Here is a 17,985-nt window from a genome sequence, read left to right as displayed (position 1 = left end):
CGGAAGGCCAGGAAGGAGGGCGGCCCGGGAAGGAGGGCCTCGGGGGAGCGCCACGGAACTTGGAGCCGGGCGAGAGCGGCGCGGCGCTTCCTGGGCGGCGGAGACCTCGGGGAGTCGGAGCGAGATTTGCCAGCCTCCAGGCGGGGCCGGGCCGGGATGGGGGGGAGCAGATGATCGGGAGGGAGGGAGCCCGCAAAACTAGCGGGGGGCCCCCCGGCCCCGTGGGCCCCACGCGGGCTACGGGCCTGCCACTAACTAACTAAGCATCTGTACTACATTAGTAATTTATTAAGGTTTATAGATTCAGCAATGGAAGGATATGGTGGATGAAACTACTGATTTTTCTAAAATGTGAAATATAATAAATCTGTAGAAGACTGCAGCAGCAATATTCAGTGGAGGCAATGCAGTCACTATATTTATGGAACCAGTTCTCTCTGCAAAGCCTGAATAGTCTGGCTTAGTCTGTGCTTGTCAGAGTTTGGGAGCTAAGCATGGTTGGCTATGGTCAGTAACTGCATGAGAGACTTCCAAGGAAGAAAGGAGTTGCTATGCAGAGGATAAAAAAAGCAAACAACTTTTGCCCCTCTCTTGCCTGGAACGCCCCATGGATGGGATTGCGATGAGTCAGTTGCAACTTAATGGCATATACGTCTTTTCTTGTGCTGCTGAAATCCTAGATCAGGTGTGCATTTTTATTATGCATTTATTTGGAATATTTATATGCTGCTTGTCTACTGGTATCCAAGGGCCTTGCAAAAGAGAGAGGTTTAAAAAACAAACCAAAAAAACTTTAAATCTCTAATTTCAATAGCAAAGAATTGGGCTTGAACAACCCCAAGATGCTCCTTTTCATCTTTGAGACATGACTGGCGAATTGGGAAGATGAAACATGGAAAAAAAAATCTTAAACACAGTGTTTAGATGGCGACTGATGTTGCTGAAGGTTTGGTATGCTGACATGTCACAAGTGGGAAATCACACTAGCTCTATTGCTGATATGTGTAAGTAAACTTTTGTGATACCGTTTTCGACTATATAATCAAATTTAGCTTTGACAAAAGGATTAAATAGGATTTTAAAAATAATTCACACAAGAGATTTAATTACATGAACATTTGTGTTAAATGAATCTTCTTGTAGCTAAGGAAACAGCTTGAAATGCTAAATTATGCAGACTATTGCTAGCACTAACACTACAAACCAATTTAATTTTTTTTCTGTATAACATTGATATTTTGTGCCTTTTAATGATTTTATAATAAAATAAAGCTAATCATCTAAAGAATGAGCTAGCACTGAGCAATAATAATGAAAAGGCCATTCAATGGTTCTCTTTACCTACACACAGAATTTAACACTAATAATAAAGTACATTTTATTGCTCACTTTAAAATTCAATAATACTACCATTGCTATCAGTCTATTCCCCCCCCCCACTTGCTCTCAGATAGCTATTTGAGTAACACATATTTTTCTGAAAGAAATTTTACAGGGCAAATATTCAGTTCAAAAAACATTTAAGTGAAGGATTCTTTTCTAACAACAATGACAACAACTACTGTATGGCATTGTGTGTAGAATAGCCAGAAGAGCCTAAGGTTGTCTGGCAGCCAGCAGTTCTAGCTCTTTAGCATTATGCACCACTAGGTGGCAAGCTAGACTTATTTTTAAGGCAAGAAATGTTTCAGAGGTGGTTTGCCATTGCCTTCCTCTGCGTCACTACCCAAGTATTCCTTGGCGGTTGCCTTTCCAAATACTATTTATTTATTTATATTTCTGATTTGTATTCCGCCCTTCCCGCATGGGCAGGCTCAGGGAGGTTTACAACCAGTTACAATACTAGCCAAAGCCGATCCTGCTTAGCTTCTGAGATCTGACAGGATTGGGCTAGCTTGGGCTATCCAGGTCAGGGCATCCTTTTAAGAAAAGGAAAGCTTCTGTATTAATAAAATTCATTTAAAATGTTCAAAGTAATCTTGTCAAGATGAAAAATCTTTTGAAGTCTTACAGAACTATGTAGACGTGGTATCCAAATGAATGCAGAAACAAGAAGATGGGAGAACTGTTGAAGGAATGTTAATGTTTTCTCCTTATTTCCCATCATTATTAGAAAGACAGAAGATGCAAACCAGTCATAGCTTACATATCCCCCCTGAAGACTGCCTGTACAAGCAAGTTAAGGAAATCCAGTGTTTCTCTTTTACTGATGACTAAAGAAAAGCCTGGAAGTCAAAAAGTCAGAGTGTTTGCAGTAAAAATCACTATCCCAGTCCAGAAACCCTCTCTTGGTATTTAAACACTAGTCTGAAGCTGAGTTTTTAGGGGCACTCCACTAGTTTGAATGGTGGAGTTTTTGTTTCAGGCTGTGTCAATTGACTTTGATTATTTATGTTGTATCTCTGCATCTATCGTTATTTTTGTAGTTTAGAACTATGGGTTGTAGCTTATTATTTGCTTGTAACCTTGTTGGTTACAGTTTGGAGCTGCAGTGGCTCAAGTGGTTAAGATGCTGAACTGCAGGCTATGGAAGGTCAGTAGTTCAGCAGTTCGAGACCCGAGTGTGCCCCGTGACGGAGTGAGCTCCCGTCTCTAGTTCCAGCTCCTGCCAACCTAGCAGTTCAAAAGCAAGAAACTGCAAGTAGATAAATAGGTACCACTTCAGTGGGAAGGTAACAGCGTTCCGTGCGCCTTGGTGCTTAGTCATGCTGGCCACATGACCACGGAAATGTCTTCAGACAGCGCTGGCTCTTCGGCTTTGAAACGGAGATGAGCACCGCAACCCTAGAGTTGGATTCGACTGGCTTTTGAGCAAGAGAACCTTTACCTTTTTAACCTTGTTGACTGCTTCAGTCATACAGAGATTATGAATATTTTAATCGATATAATGTGTGTGACCACATACAGGTTCCCTCATTCATTCCATCGGTGAAAGCAAATCTATTTTGTGCAGCATATTCATCTCCTTTCTACACTGGGATGAAACCATTGTAGGTGGGAAAGCGCCACATAACAGATCCTTCCTTACCAATAGAGAATTATCTGGAGTGGGATGTAACTGTTTTAGAGAAATCAGTCTTTACAGTAAAGAATATGTTATGCTATTTCCACATTTATAACACAAATATGTCTCTTTTTAGTTAATATGCAAAGAAACCCAAAATTCAAGAAAACAAAATTACTGAGTTACAGTAAGTAAAGACTCAGTGAAGAAAAGGATACGTAGTGATGACTTTACAGGTGTTTGTTGCTGTTTCAAAAATTTCTCACACTGCATTAATACTTGGCATAGATCATTTTCCGCATTCTCTCCCAGCAGGTTCAAACGTTTGCCATAACTAAAATAAATAAATAAATAAATAAATAACTTTAAATAGAAACAAAATATGTTTTCATTTTTTAATTTTAATTCAGATGTTCATGAGCGTGATTTACAGTCCAACCACAAAGCCTTTTATGAAGCTATAATCCATATTAAAGTCACCATATGGTTGGTAGTATGTATGTATCAATTTCTTTCTTTTGGACTTTGCTAACTTTTCCAGACAAAATAATACTATCTTTTTGTATAAAAGAATGGCCTCATTCCAAAGATCTACTCTGGCTCATGCTAGAAATTTGCATTAGCCCTAAGGACGATTCTTAGTGTTTTCTTTGGATAGCTTGGAAATCCATGTCACAAACTGCTTTAAAAACTCTCCTCAGTTTTCAAATTAGTTTGCCATGCAGCCTGGAGATGCTGCTGTTTAAAGAGAAACAAGTCAAAAGGCCCACTGGGGTCATGGAACTAGCTTCATGGTGCTTTGGATCCTCAACTACACTTACAAGTCTGAATACAAAATTTCAACAGAACAGAACTGTGCACTGATTCATGTTATTTATAGTCTCTGACACTCAAGGCAAATTACCCAGTGTAAACCAATACAATGAACAGGATGAATTTATATTTCCCCACCTTCTGTATCCCACCTTTTTCTGAGAAAATAATTTAAAAAAAATTATGACCAATTTAATTTCCCTCAAGGAGGGAAAAATCAGCAAATGGATGCACAAACTCCACAGTCTATGATGGGGGGGGGGGGCTGAATATGTATGAGAATGCATGTCCCCATCCACCCATGGAATGTGACTTTCTTGACTCTTCTGCTGCACCCCCCAAAGACTGCTCCTTGGGGCCAGGGGACATTTTGGGCTACAGCTCTGCAGATAGAAAACATTCTGCCCACAAAAACACTGCTCTGTATTCAAGTCAATGAATCCACAACTTCATCAGGGTATATATGGGAAAAGCCAATGTGCAGTATAAACAAGAAAAACATTGGATTTTGGGCCTCTTGCTATCACTTTACTGGATAGTGTATAAGCATGTGATGTGCAGATCTAAGGTCCTTCCATTCAGCAAGTACTCATTTATCAAGGGAAGTGACAACTGAAATGGAAAATGTGGCTCAGTTTGAACCATTCCCGAGCAAATTATCAACACTCATATGGACAGGCCCACCATTATAATGGGCATCAGTTCGTACCACTACTCTTACAGGGAGATTTCTTCCATGAAAACTACATGAATAGAAGGGTTTTTGTTGTTGTTGTTTTTATTTTTTTGTTTTTATTTTTTTAAAATATTTTATTAGTCTATAGTACAATAAACAACAATGGGATTTGGTATAAATATGACCAACGCAAAATTACATGTAATGAAACACTGCAACATACTGAGAAGGAACAGCAAATTTAGAAGTGTCGTTATTGAAGACATATTCTAAAAAAGGAGACCATTTCGTGCATAAAGTAGATTTTGAACATGAACTATTAGTAGAGGAAGCCACTGCATCAGAGAGTTTGTCCATGATGTAAAAGTCCCAGATTTCTAAGCGCCAAGAGGAAAGAAGAAGTTTGTCGGTTGATTAGCTACTCGCAATAACCACCTTAGCAGCTATTAGCAGAGAGTCGAAATAAGGTCTTGGCTACATTTGGGTATATGGGGGGCATTCCATAAATCAAGTAATATTAGTTCAGGTTGCAGTGGTATCAAGTGCCCAGTTATATTTTTGATGGAAAAGATAACCTTGGACCAGAAATGCTGAATTTCTGTGCACCCCCACCAACAATGAAAAAAAGTGCCAGATTCCCCGCAGGAGCGCCAACAAAGAGGAGAATTGGCTTTGGATATCTGATGGAGTCTCATAGGGGTGAGGTACCATCTGGTAAGGATCTTATAACTCTGCAACTGAATGTTCAAAGATTTGGATTGCAAAGATGGTGAGGACCAAATATCGTCCCAGTCTGCTGGCAATAGGGTGTTATCACAGTCTTTTTGCCAGGCCTTCTGGTAATTCAATAAGGCTGTAGATTGCGAGTGAAGAAGATCTTTGTATATTATTGAGAAATATTTAGAGAATGTGTCCTGGTCAAGTTTCATGAGACTTTCAAAGGAGGTGAGAGGTCTGTACATATCAGGAAGCGAATTGACAAGATGGGTGACCTGTACGTACTCAAACCATGATACGTTTGTAAAAGTAGTCATGGGAGAAGGATGTGGAGCTAATGTGTGTTTCCATTTGTCCCAAGTAGTCCTAAGAATTGAAAGGAAAGGGTTCCGATGTAACAACGGCGATCTGTGACAACAAGCCTCCCAAATTTGAGAGCGGAATGGAGCGTTATGCAGGTAAGTTTGTTCAATAGTTTTCCAGTCCGTCTGGAAGGAAGAGCTATGGAATTTCAGCAGACCTAATAGTATTGAGGCCTCATGATATAGTTTCAAGTCCGGTAAGGAAAGACCACCCGACTTACGAGGTCTTCTGAGAGTGTCGTAAGACACTCTATGAATCTTTGAGTTCCAAACAAATTTGCAGGCTAGTGACTTCCAATAAACAAAGGACGCTTTGGGAATTTCAATTGGAATAGTCCTAAAAAGGTAAAGAAACCTAGGCAAGATAAAAGTTTTAATTATCTGGATGCGTTCAATCCACGAAGATAGAGCATCAGTGAAGAGTTGAGCCAATGGTCGAAAGTTAAATTTAAATAGTTCTGTCAGCTTCAGCGGGATGTTAATACCTAAGTAACGCCAGCAGTTGGTTACCCACGTGTAGTTGAAATTAGATTTTATAAAATTGTGTTCGTCAGATTCTAAGCCGATAGGGTATAAAAGCGATTTGGCATGATTGATTTTGAGTCCAGCCACTGCGCCAAAACGGTCAAATAAGGCGGCTAAAGGATGCAAAGAAACTTCTGGGTGAGTTAGAAATACGGCCATGTCATCAGCAAATAAACTCAGTTTGATGTGATGCGGACCTACAGGTATGCCGTGAATTGAGGGGTGTTCACGAATGGCCTGAGCCAACGGTTCAATCGCACAAGCAAACAAGATAGGCGACAACGGGCAACCTTGCCTTGTTCCTCGCGTGAGTTGTTGTTTTTAAAAAACAAGGACATCCAAGATATGCCATAACATGCCATGGGTATCAAAGAGCTTTTTGCTTTATCCTCATTTCACAAATTCCTACAGTCCACCAGAAAATACAACAGCAACAATAAGACAAGTCACTTAAGCTTGTATTAAAAATCAGCTGATAGCACAGGCACATGGTAGATTTACTACAAGAAGAAAATTAACTCTAAAGCCCCCTGCTGAAAATACAATGAAAGGCTAACATTTGCTTTTCTATAAGAAGTATCTCCTATTTAAAACAATGCACTACAACATTTGGGGATGGAATCTGTTTTATTCTTTCAAGTCATCCCCTTGTGCATGCCTGGTTATGCAAATTAAATTCAAGTATCACTCTTAAACCTTTAAAAGCACATTTTTAAAAGTTCTTCAAGGTATAAAAGGGATACCTGATTAGTACCAAAAGTATTTTAAAATGTTACAAAACAGTTTGAGTATGGCTCTTTTAAAATTCTTCTGTAGATACTTTTAGTTTGCTGTCGGTCTCTACCTTTTCCTCCTGTGTAGTTGAGACTCTGAAATGATCCCTCATGTTGAATTGATGGATTAAAATAATTAAAGTAATTCTAATGAAATAAAATACATTTAGATGTATACAATGGAAACATCTTGACAGCACCAATGAATGAAACATCACTGGAGAAATAAGGAAGATTACTAGGCCTCTGCATGATTAATGTGAACTTGTACTGGTAGCAGATGCGTTAATCATTGTGGAAAGAATATAAACTCCATTGTTTTGTTAGTAAATAAAATATCAGAAAAGTTAACATATGTTATTAATTTATTCTGGAGACCATTCAGAGGCTCCATGTATTGCAGAATACACTGGTGCAATTCCTCAGAAGAATGAGTTGCTGGAATTAGTGCCTCCCTGCTACATTCTAAGCATAATTTACAGAGCATCTCTGGACTCAAAAAGACCAAAAAGGACCTGAGTCCTATGTGCAAGGAAACTACCTTCAACCCACAAATTGTGAATGAACCAAAGTACACTTTTAACTACTGTTTGCCTACTGCAAAAAATAGGGTGGATCCTACCCAGGGGTCGTTTCGTAGAAAAAGAGCTAGGGGAACTCATTAGCATAACTCATTAGCATATGCCACACCCCCTGACATCACCGGAAGTGTGTCATAAGACCACACCCCCTGAAATCACCGGAAGTGTGTCATAAGGCCACACACCCCGCCCCCAACGGTCCCGGCTGCCGGCCCGCCAGCCTTGCAGCTCCACTGGCGAGCCCCATGAGGGGCCTGGCGGTGGACCTGCAAGGCTGGCGGGAGTGCAAGGAAGCCCCGCGAAGGCCCTCCCTGGCCCCAACCAGGCAGGGGCTGGGAGAGGCAGGGAGGAAGCAACTTACCCTCCCTCTTCTCCTGCCTCCTCCTGGCTGAATGAGGGCCGGAAGCGGGGCAGCCGGAAGCAGGGGGCGGGGCTTTGTCATGTGCCCCACCCCCGTACCTCACCTGGGGGAACTGCGATCCCCCGCGATCCCCCTGAAATGACCTCTGATCCTACCCCTATTCTGTCACTCCACTGAGCAAAGTTTAATGCCTTCATTCAATCTAAGGAGCCTTCCTCCAACTTCAGTGGCTCTTCCATTCTTCTTCCACTTCAGTTGGAAGAGAGCTCCATAGGCTGAAGATAGACTCTTTGAAGACTAGTTTGATCTATACCACTGTAAGCCTTTGGAGAGGCCTTCTCAGTGGATGCCATCAAATTATGAGATTCTATTTCATGGAAGGTCTGTTAGTCAAATCCTAGTGATATCTAGAAACCCTGTCTTCTTTGTGTTGGCTTTCGATTAGTCCAGTGTTAGCCCATACTCTACATCTCACAATATTTGAGGCACCTTCCATAAAATAATACAATCCCTTAAAATAACAAAAACAATTATTATTAACAACAACAACAACAATAATAATAATAGTAGTAAAACAGAGGTTATTCCAGGGGTCTCCAGCCAAAAACAAAAAATTATTATTAACAACAACAATAATAATAATAGTAGTAAAACAGAGGTTATTCCAGGGGTCTCCAGCCTTTTTCAGCTTCAGGCAGCTTTGGAATTCTGACACAAGGTGGTGGGAACTACAAAATGGCTGCCGGGGAGGTGGGGCCAACCACATAATGGCTACTGTGGGAGGCAGAGCCAACCACAAAATGTCAGGGAGTAAGTTATGCAAAACTCTGATATATCTTCAGCATTTCAGGCAGACACTGTTTAAAATTAAGAAGAAGAGGAGATTGGATTTATATCCCGCCCTTCACTTAGAGTCTCAGAGCGGCTTACAAACTCCTTTCCCTTCCCCTCCCCACAATAGACACCCCGTGAGGTGGGTGGGGCTGAGAGAACTCTGACACTATCTGCTCTTTCAGGAACAGCTGTGCCAGAGAGCTTGTGACTGACCCAAGGTCACATCAGCAGGTGCAAGAGGAGGAGTGGGGAATCAAACTCGTTTCTCCCAGATTAGAGTCCGCACACTTAACCAGTACACCAAACTAACTCTGTTGTATTGTATGAATGAATTATTATTACAGCGCGTAGCCAGCAATATAAAACCATACCTACAAATATTTATCATATAAATAGATTACAATGTCTAAAATATCCAGATGGTGAATCTATTTATGTAGAGTTATACAAGCATTTTAAACTCTAAAACCAGAAATACGGTGTAAAAAAGAACAGAATTTTAGTCTTAAAAAAGATAAAATAACGAGAATAAAAAGATCAATTAGATTAAAAACAAGTGGCTGCCTGAACACTGATGAGCTTTTACAACCAAAAAACAAAATTTCGCTATCTGATGTAGCGCTATATGATCAGAATTTGAAAGCAATTTCTCTATCTTATCCTGATCTGAGGAACCAATCAAGAGAGGACCAATAAGTTTTGTGCGAGCTTCGTTATATAATGGACATCTCAGGAACACATGTTCCTGGGATTCTATCTCCCCAGACGCACACATGCATAGCCTCTCATTTCGGGGAGTTTTCTTGCATTTGCCCTCAAGAACTGCAGAAGGTAAAGCAGAGCATCTAGCCAGAGTATACACCCTCCTAAGTTTATTTGACTCCAAAACGGATAAGTATGGGGCTTGAGCAACAATATATTTACTACTGTATGGCTCTAAAAAGGCAGGGGTCGCCTGTACGTCCAGTTGGCGTTCGATGTCTTCAATCCTCTGCCTGACCACTAGCTTAGCTAACCCTTTCCAAAAGCTCTTGGGGAGAAAACCCTAATGGGCCCCGGTCACATGGGAAGGAAACTGCGGGGGAGAAGCGTGGCTGTTTGCCCTGGGGCAAACTACTGCGCAGTTACCCGATCAGACCTCCCGTGGAGGTCCTGTGGAGGTACCGTGGAGGTTCCATGGCAAGGGAGAGGTGCTGATCACAGGACAAGCCGGCGCGCAACGAAGAAGCGCGCACCGCGGCAAAATGTTTTGTTTTTGTGTGTACACAATTAGCGCATGCTCCGTTGGGTGCGTGTGTGCATCCACAGAGACGTGGACAAAAAAAACACACACCTTATTTTCAAGGGGACATGGGCGGGCGCCGGATGCCACCGGAAACGCGATCAGACGCCCGCCCTTGCACCGCAGTTTCCGGAAACTGGTACCTCCGAGGTACTAGTTTTTTGCCACGCAGTTTCGGCTGGAAGCTTCGGTTGTGCCACGGGAGTGCTACGCTTCCCAGATGTGCTGGTGAGATCGCGACCGGAAACTCCGCCTGTTTTCCGTCTCACTTGTGTGGCTTCTGTTCCGTGTGACCGCAGCCGTAGTGTAATTTTCCAAATAGTACGGGTCAGCCATTCAGATTGGTAATCGTCAGTCAGGATTAAGGGCACAAGGCCACATGGATTTAGGTTTATCTTTAACCAGAGGAAAATAGAGTGCAAGGTGATCTTAGCTTCAACTTTCATCATGCCAGTCTCTAGCTGTCTGTTGTATTGTATACATTGTTTAATTTTTTTTTTGCATACAAACAAAATACACATACATTCTGAGCTAAGAAACCATCATCTGGCAGTATCTGTATTCAGTTTGCAGGCATCTAACACACTTATGAAAAAGCAAGAGGGGAAAAAATGCTTCTTCTCCTGGGTATCTGATCCTTTACATGAGCTCTTCTCTCATGAGCTTAGCCAGTTTCAATTTGCGCTATTATCTGTAACAATGACAGTTAGTGCTGAAGTACTGGTGAGAGCTTCTTGCCCATGAGTATAGTAAGACAGCGATTCTGGCAACATTTCGATAGGAACATAAGTTATTTTAGAAAAGTGAACAAGGCTTGATGTTGTGGAGTTCTATCAACTTCCACCTGAATTATAAAAATATATTAAAACTGGGGAGATCATTTTTGTCTTCAATAGGAAGTCCAGTTGGGTGCACTTAGCATTTTGGCTCTGCATCTCAATCATGTTTAGTCAGAATTAAGTTCTACTATGTCTTTAGAACATCATTCCACTTTTTGCACAGGTAAAGTACTTTACATAAATCCACTGTCTGCATTATCCCATAAGATATCAAAAACTAAAAAAAAATGCCCACAACCATCTGGTACCACCCACTTTCTGAAAGCACTTAGCAGGCACCAGGAAAGGCACTGATGGGAACAATGGTGCCCATGGGCACCACGTTGGGGACCACTGGGCTATTCCAAAGCAACACCAACATAAACCAATAAGCCTATAGTAGCATAAAATATCTAAAACTGTAAAAAAGAAACACTAATTAAAACAGAGAAGCCAGAACAATAAAAGCAAAGCAGCTGGGGGGGGGGGGGGAGATTTTACCTAAAAGCTTGGAAGAACAAACATATCTTTAGTGGGCACCTAAAAAATTGCATCCACTCAGAGAACTATTTTTTATTATGATTAGCCTGTCCTAGACCTTGACGGAGAGAACATAACCATTCAAATATACATTGTGCTCATCTGGACAAAGCTATTGGTGTTGTTTAATGAGGCATAACGGAAGGAAAGCAAACAATTTAAACGTAATAAATGACACTGTGGTGAAACAGGACTCACAAGCCCCCATTTTTGCCATGTGGGAGTGAAGAATGTACTCAGCTTTCCTAGGTCACCTGACAAGGCCAGACCCTCTTCCTGCATTCTGAGTTCATTCTTTCTTTCTGCCTCCACATACCATGTGAGAGGAGGTCTGAACCCACACCTCCTCTGCCACACTGCTGCTTAAAGGCTCTGCCCCATTTTCACCAGCTAATGTGGGGACTAGAGCACTCTCTTGAACACTCTGGGGATAATCTACTGCTGCCCCTCCCTCTATGAGTCCTTGCTAAGGGCTTAATATAGTGACAGAGATCAAATAAATTATATTCAAAATGTAAACCTGTGGAGCTCTTGTACTGGGAGATGAGCTGTAACCACTCTGCTTTTCCCTTATGTACCTATTAGTCTGTAAAAGGCACTTTGCACTCTCTGAGCATACAGAGTGCAAACTTGAGTACTGTAAACTTTGATATGAATTCCGGGGTTTAAGGTATTTCACCACGGACATGAAAATCAATCTGCTCAAATATGATGGCAATTATATTGAAGCAAACTTTTTAACTTATATCTATAAATGAAATATGTAGAGATCAATATATATTTACTGATATAGTATAGAAAGGAGCATGAGCCCCACTTTAGATGTCAGTTCTGCAGTGAGTTCATTGGGGTGGCCACCTTAGGTAAGCCACAAACTCATCAGCCCTTCCCATTCTGCCAAAATAAGGGGAGTCAATACAGTTCCTCTTGTGGATCAAAAACTGGCTAATTAAGAGAAAACAGAGAGTGAGTATAAATGGGCAATTTTCACAGTACTGGGCCCAATGCTTTTTAACTTGTTCATTAATGATTTGGAGTTGGGAGTAAGCAGTGAAGTGGCTAAACATGTGGATGACACTAAATTGTTCAGGGTGGTGAGAACCAGGGAGGATTGTGAAGCACTCCAAAGGGATCCGTCAAGGATGGGCGAGTGGGCATCAATGTGGAAGTTGGGGTTCAATGTGGCCAAGTGCAAAGTGATGCGCATTGGGGCCAAAAATACTAACTATAAAAATGTGTTGATGGGGTCCAAACTTGCAGAGACTGACCAAGAGAGAGATCTTGGAGTCGTAGTAGATAACTCAATGAAAATGTCAAGACACTGTGTGACTGCAATAAAAAAGGCCAATGCTATGCTGGGGATTATTAGGAAGGGAATTGAAAACAAATCAGCCAGTATCATAATGCCCCTGTATAAATCGATGGTGCGACCTCATTTGGAATACTGTGTGCAATTCTGGTCACCACACCTCAGAAAGGATATTATAGCACTGGGAAAAGTGCAGAAAAGGGCAACTCGAATGATAAAAGGGTTGGAACACTTTCCCTATGAAGAAAGGTTAAAGCGCTTGGGTATCTTTAGCTTGGAGAAACAAAAACTGAGGGGTGACATGATAGAGGTTTACAAGATTATGTATGGGATAGAGCAAGTTGATAAAGAAGTACTTTTCTCCCTTTCCCACAGTACAAGAACTCATGGGCATTCAATGAAATTGCTGAGTAAGTCGGGTTAGAATGGATAAAAGTACTTCTTCACCGAAAGAGTGGTTAATACATGGAATTCACTGCCACAGGAGGTGGTGGCGGCTACAAGTATGGACGGCTTCAAGAGGGAATTGGATAAATATACGGAGCAGAGGTCTATCAGTGGCTATTAGCCACAAGGTATAGATAGGAACTCTTAGGCTGGGGTAAGTGATGCTCTGTATTCTTGGTGCTGGGGGGGGGGGGCAACAGTGGGAGGACTTCTAGTGTCCTGGCCCCACTGGTGGACCTCCTGATGGCACCTGTGTGACAGAGTGTTGGATTGGATGAGCCATTGGCCTGAACCAACATTGACTTATGTTCTTAAGTAATAGGATGGGAGACTTCCAGAGAATACCAGGGCCGGGAGGCCAGAGGCAGGCTAATAAGCCACTTCTCTGAATGTCCTTTGTGCCCCAGTAGGAGTTGCCAGAGGTCACCATGACTTCTAGGCACGGGCACACACACACAATGCAAAAATACCCACCCCCCAAATCACAGGACAGGTGAGTATAATTTGCATGGTACCACCATGTGCTGCAAGGGGGGTTCATGGTGCAGCACCCTCATGGAGCTGCATTTGCAGACCCTGTCAGGACAACACATCCATGGCTGAACCCAGCATGGCACTCAATGGCACTCATGCCTGCTTGCCGTGGCTGGACATATCTTATTTTACTTTCCTGCAGGTAAAGATTCAACAAGGAGACTTTTGGGTGTAGCAAATCCCACCTCCCCCCACACTCTGCTCAGTCTGTGGTTCCAGCCGTCCTCTTGAAGAGAAGCATAGAATCTGGCCAGCCCTTCCAAGTTCCACCTGCAATGTCAAGTTCCACCTGTAATGCCATCCCACTTAGACACATGCCATACCAGGGCAAACCTTGCCATGGTTTGCAGTTCAATTAAATCTGTGTTGTGCCACAACTGTGTCTCTGTCTGTTTGGTTTTGACTACATGATAGGAGCTCCAAACCCCTCCCTGCCCCACTCCCTCCACAGCCCATCTGCCATTCCCCCTAAGGGCTTCCTGAAGACATATCTAAGAGGAAGGGCTCTCAGGTGTCTTGGGTGGCTGCAGATGGTTGTGCAGGCCCCACTGGTCATAGTTATCTGCCAAAAATAGCAGGGGCCCAGGAACACCTCCAAAGCTGACCTAACAACAGGTTCCCTCCCTCACCTCACAGGCTTCTGTGTGGGGGGGGAGGGGTCAGAGGATGAATGAGCCAACTTGGTGTGGTGGTTAGAGCATGGGCCTAGATCTAAGAGACACAGATTCCATTCTGCACTTGTTCTATGGAAGTTGGGTGGACGGCCTTGGGTCAGATTCACACCCTCAGCCTTACCATCCTCACGAGGTTGTTGTGAGAGTAACATAGAGGAGAGGGGAATGATGTAAGTCACTTGGGGGAGAAAGGTAGGAAATAAATTAAGTAAATGAACAAAGTTCATAACTGTGTGTCTGCTCCAGGAAGGGAAGGCTTCTGTCACACAGGGGAAGACATTTGTGTAGGTAACACTGGGGATGCAGGGGATCACGGTGGTCCCTGGAGTCAATGGCTGGGGGAGCCAATGCAGTGGACAAACTCAATGTGTTTGAGGGTATGCCCACTGGACATACTGGCATGCAGGAGTGACAAATAACCTGCATGGTTTTCATTGCAATACATTATAACTACATCACTACACATGGAAGTAATGATAAATGCAAAATGGATTTAGAATGACAGTCTCTGGGCACCGATTGCTCTGGAACTGGAATGCCAGAACCCAGAGTGGAATAACAGTCATTCCAGCCCAAGACCACCTCTGCTCCATCAAGAGGGGAATTGGGGGAGCTGAGGGTGGTGTTGCATGCCCCCACATCTGAGCCTGCCCTGGTGGTCCCTTTTCCTGCTTCATCACTGGCAGGGGCACTGCAGGAGTGCCCTTGGCAACGGACAGCTCAAACCTCTTCAACACTATCAGGTGCATGGATCTGCTGACATGACTCGGTTCCTTTAAGTGGGTGGGGGAGTGTTCCTGAGAACTGGGGGACTTCTGTGGCCTGCCCCTCTCTGCCCCTGCCTGAGATGGACACTGGACTCCACCCCCTCACCACATGGCCCTGATTGGTTCTGGTGGCCCTGTCTATCTGAGGCTGCGATCACACATACTAAATTTCACACAGTAAAATCCAGTTGGAAAATGCACTGAAAGTGGATTGAAAGTGGATTATTTAGTGTGTGTGACTGCAGCCATAGTGCCACTGCTTTCACACAACACCTCCACTGACTGCTGAGGTGTGGTTGCTATAGATGCTATCTCAGTTACAATCAGAAAACACTGCAAACCCACCGACTTTGTCTGCTGGCCGCTGCATAACTTATGCCCATAGGGAACAGGCTAGCACAGCCATAGTCAGATGGCAGCTAGCTGCTGTGGTGCAGGCATGGCACAGGGTTGCTCTGCCTATCCATCAGTAAAGCCTATACTGAAAACTTCATATTGGCAAAAACCTGGTATTGTTTTCCGGGAGATCATCATTATTCATCTCCAGTCCCTCACTGGCCAGTTTGGGATGTTCCATTTATACTGGGTCATTCTACTTTAGTGAATGACATACCTTTAAAATAAGGGTAATGCATACTGCACATAATTACTCAGAAGTTGTTACAGCCAGTTTAATATAATTAATGAGTTAGATCCAATTGCACTTCTGCTCATTCTGGGATAGTGGCTTCCAATTTTCATTTTCAGTTCTTCGGATTCAATCACCCATATTTATTTTATTTGTTACATTTATACCCCGCCCTCCCAGCTGTGGCCGGCTCAGGGCGGCTTACAACAGGATAAAAACAACAATAAATGGTATAGTGATCATAAAACCATACAACAATTACAGCATTAAAAAGCGCTAACAATAAAAGTAATACCATTACAGATAATAGTTTAGCATTATATTTGGGATGGTGCTCAGACTTCCATGCCATCCTGGTGATCGATCTCGATCTAATATTGCGCTGGTGGCTCATGCTGCCTCAAAGATTTCAGGGGACAGGGCATTCCCTCGGGCCGGCTCCTAATTGAATGCCTGGCGGAACAGCTCCGTCCTGATCTCCTCTGGGAGCTCGTTCCACCAGGAAACGACCCTTGGACACTTACCGTGAGGGGTCCTTCTACTCTGAGGAAAGGAGGACATCTCTCTGGTTATTCCCATCGTTCCTATAGGGAGGCAGGAAATACTTTTTTCTCCTTCCTGTTGGCGCCCTGGGAATAGCCCTGCCCCTCAGTTCTGGGACTCCATAAGCAGTGAGTACGAAATCTGGCTAAACCCTATGCGCTCAGCAGATAAACTTTGAAACAAAACTATGAACACAGTAACACAATAACTTAAAGAACTTAAAGAACTTATAGGGAAAACGAGATCAGCACACAGTACAGTAAAGGAACAGTAGATGATGATGAAAAAGAAAATGGGAGGGCCGAGATGTCCTCCTTTCCTCAGAGTAGAAGGACCCCTCACGGTAAGTGTCCAAGGGTCGTTCTCACTCTGAGGCGGAGGACATCTCTCTGGGACCTCCAAAAGCAGTGTCCCCTAACCGGGTGGGTCATCATCATCAGTTGGCTGGAGAATGTGCTGGAGAACTCGTCTTCCAAACGCTGCGTCGACTGAAGCGATTGTGTTAAGCTTGTAATGTCGTATGAAGGTCGAGACCGAAGTCCAGGTAGCGGCCCTGCAAACCTCCTCCACTGATGCTCGATTAGTGAATGCCGCATTAGTCGCCGCACTTCTCAAAGAATGAGCTGTGATCCCTTTTGGAGCTTCAATACCCGACGCTCGGTAAGCTTCTATGATGCAAGTACGAAGCACAGAGCTAATGGAAGTTGTGGACATACGATCCCCTACCCTAGGCGGGGAGACGTTGATAAACATGAACTCTGTTTTACGACAAGATTCCGTGCGTAGTATGTATATCTTCAAGGCTCATCTGACATCTAGTGTGTGCCACAATCTCTCTTTGGGATGTCTAGGATCGGGACAGAAGGTTGGTAAGTAAATCTCCTGCGCGCGGTGAAAAGCAGATGATACTTTCGGTTGAAAAGTGGGGTCGGTCCTAAGGACCACCTTGTCCTTATGGAAGATGCATAAGGAACTTTTTATGGAAAGCGCTCGTAATTCCGAGACTCTTCTCGCAGAAGTTATCGCCACCAAGAATAAAGTCTTCATCCGAAGCCACCTCATCCCTACTTCTCTGAGTGGTTCAAATGGAGGTTTGGTCAGGGCTGTTAGGACTACATTCAGCCTCCAGGTGGGAAACCTATGTACCTGTGGAGGGGATTTTGCTGCGGCCCCCTGCAGGAAGAGTTGTATGTGCGGATGTTTAGTCAGGCTAGGACTACTGATCCGAGTAAGAACGGTTGATAAGGCCACTACTTGTCTGCGTACGGTAGCTGCCTTTAGTCCGGAATCCAGCCCGTCTTGTAAAAGCCGTAGAATCTCGGGAATCCCAGAGGAAAGAGGTTCCAGATGTTTTCTTCTACACCACCGTACAAATGCTTTCCACGTGGTATTGTAGATCCTTATGGTGGATTGCTTCCTGGATGCCAAGAGAGTGTCTAAGACTTTGTCCGAGTAACCTAACTGAGAGAAGGATCGCCTCTCAACCTCCACGCGGTCAAGGATAGCCATTCCGGATGTGGATGCCAAATCGGGCCCTGGCTGAGCATGTCCGGAGCCAGAGGAAGAGTCAATGGATGTGTCACGGCCATCTCCGTCAGTAGAGAAAACCAAGGTCGTCGCGCCCACAGTGGCGCTACCAGAATCACCTCCGCCCTCTCCTCCCGGATCTTCCTGATGGTCCTGGGAATTAGAGGAAAGGGTGGAAAAGCGTACAACAGTTCCCGAGGCCAAGAAGCCGTCAGCGCGTCCGTCGCCTCTGCTGCCGGATGGAAGAATCTCGTGAAGAAACGAGGAAGA

General features: G+C 43.6%; 1 protein-coding gene across 1 annotated transcript in view; it reads right to left on the bottom strand.

Moving 5' to 3' along the window:
- The window catches only part of LOC107120979 (protein broad-minded-like), a gene marked incomplete at its 5' end in the record, with an annotated part of 153,841 nt that overhangs the window by 14,749 nt on the left and 121,107 nt on the right, over positions 1–17,985 (bottom strand). Inside the window, 2 exons of the mRNA XM_015423776.1 lie at positions 2,012–2,166; positions 3,223–3,338. Coding sequence (XP_015279262.1) covers positions 2,012–2,166; positions 3,223–3,338 — 271 coding nt within the window. The remainder of the gene's footprint in view (positions 1–2,011; positions 2,167–3,222; positions 3,339–17,985) is intronic.

The sequence above is a fragment of the Gekko japonicus genome, unplaced genomic scaffold (assembly GCF_001447785.1).
Source record: "Gekko japonicus isolate JY-2015 unplaced genomic scaffold, Gekko_japonicus_V1.1 scaffold2161, whole genome shotgun sequence".
NCBI lineage: Eukaryota > Metazoa > Chordata > Lepidosauria > Squamata > Gekkonidae > Gekko > Gekko japonicus.
The sequence above is the reverse complement of the archived record's forward strand: the minus strand, read 5'-3'. Positions and strand labels throughout refer to the sequence as shown.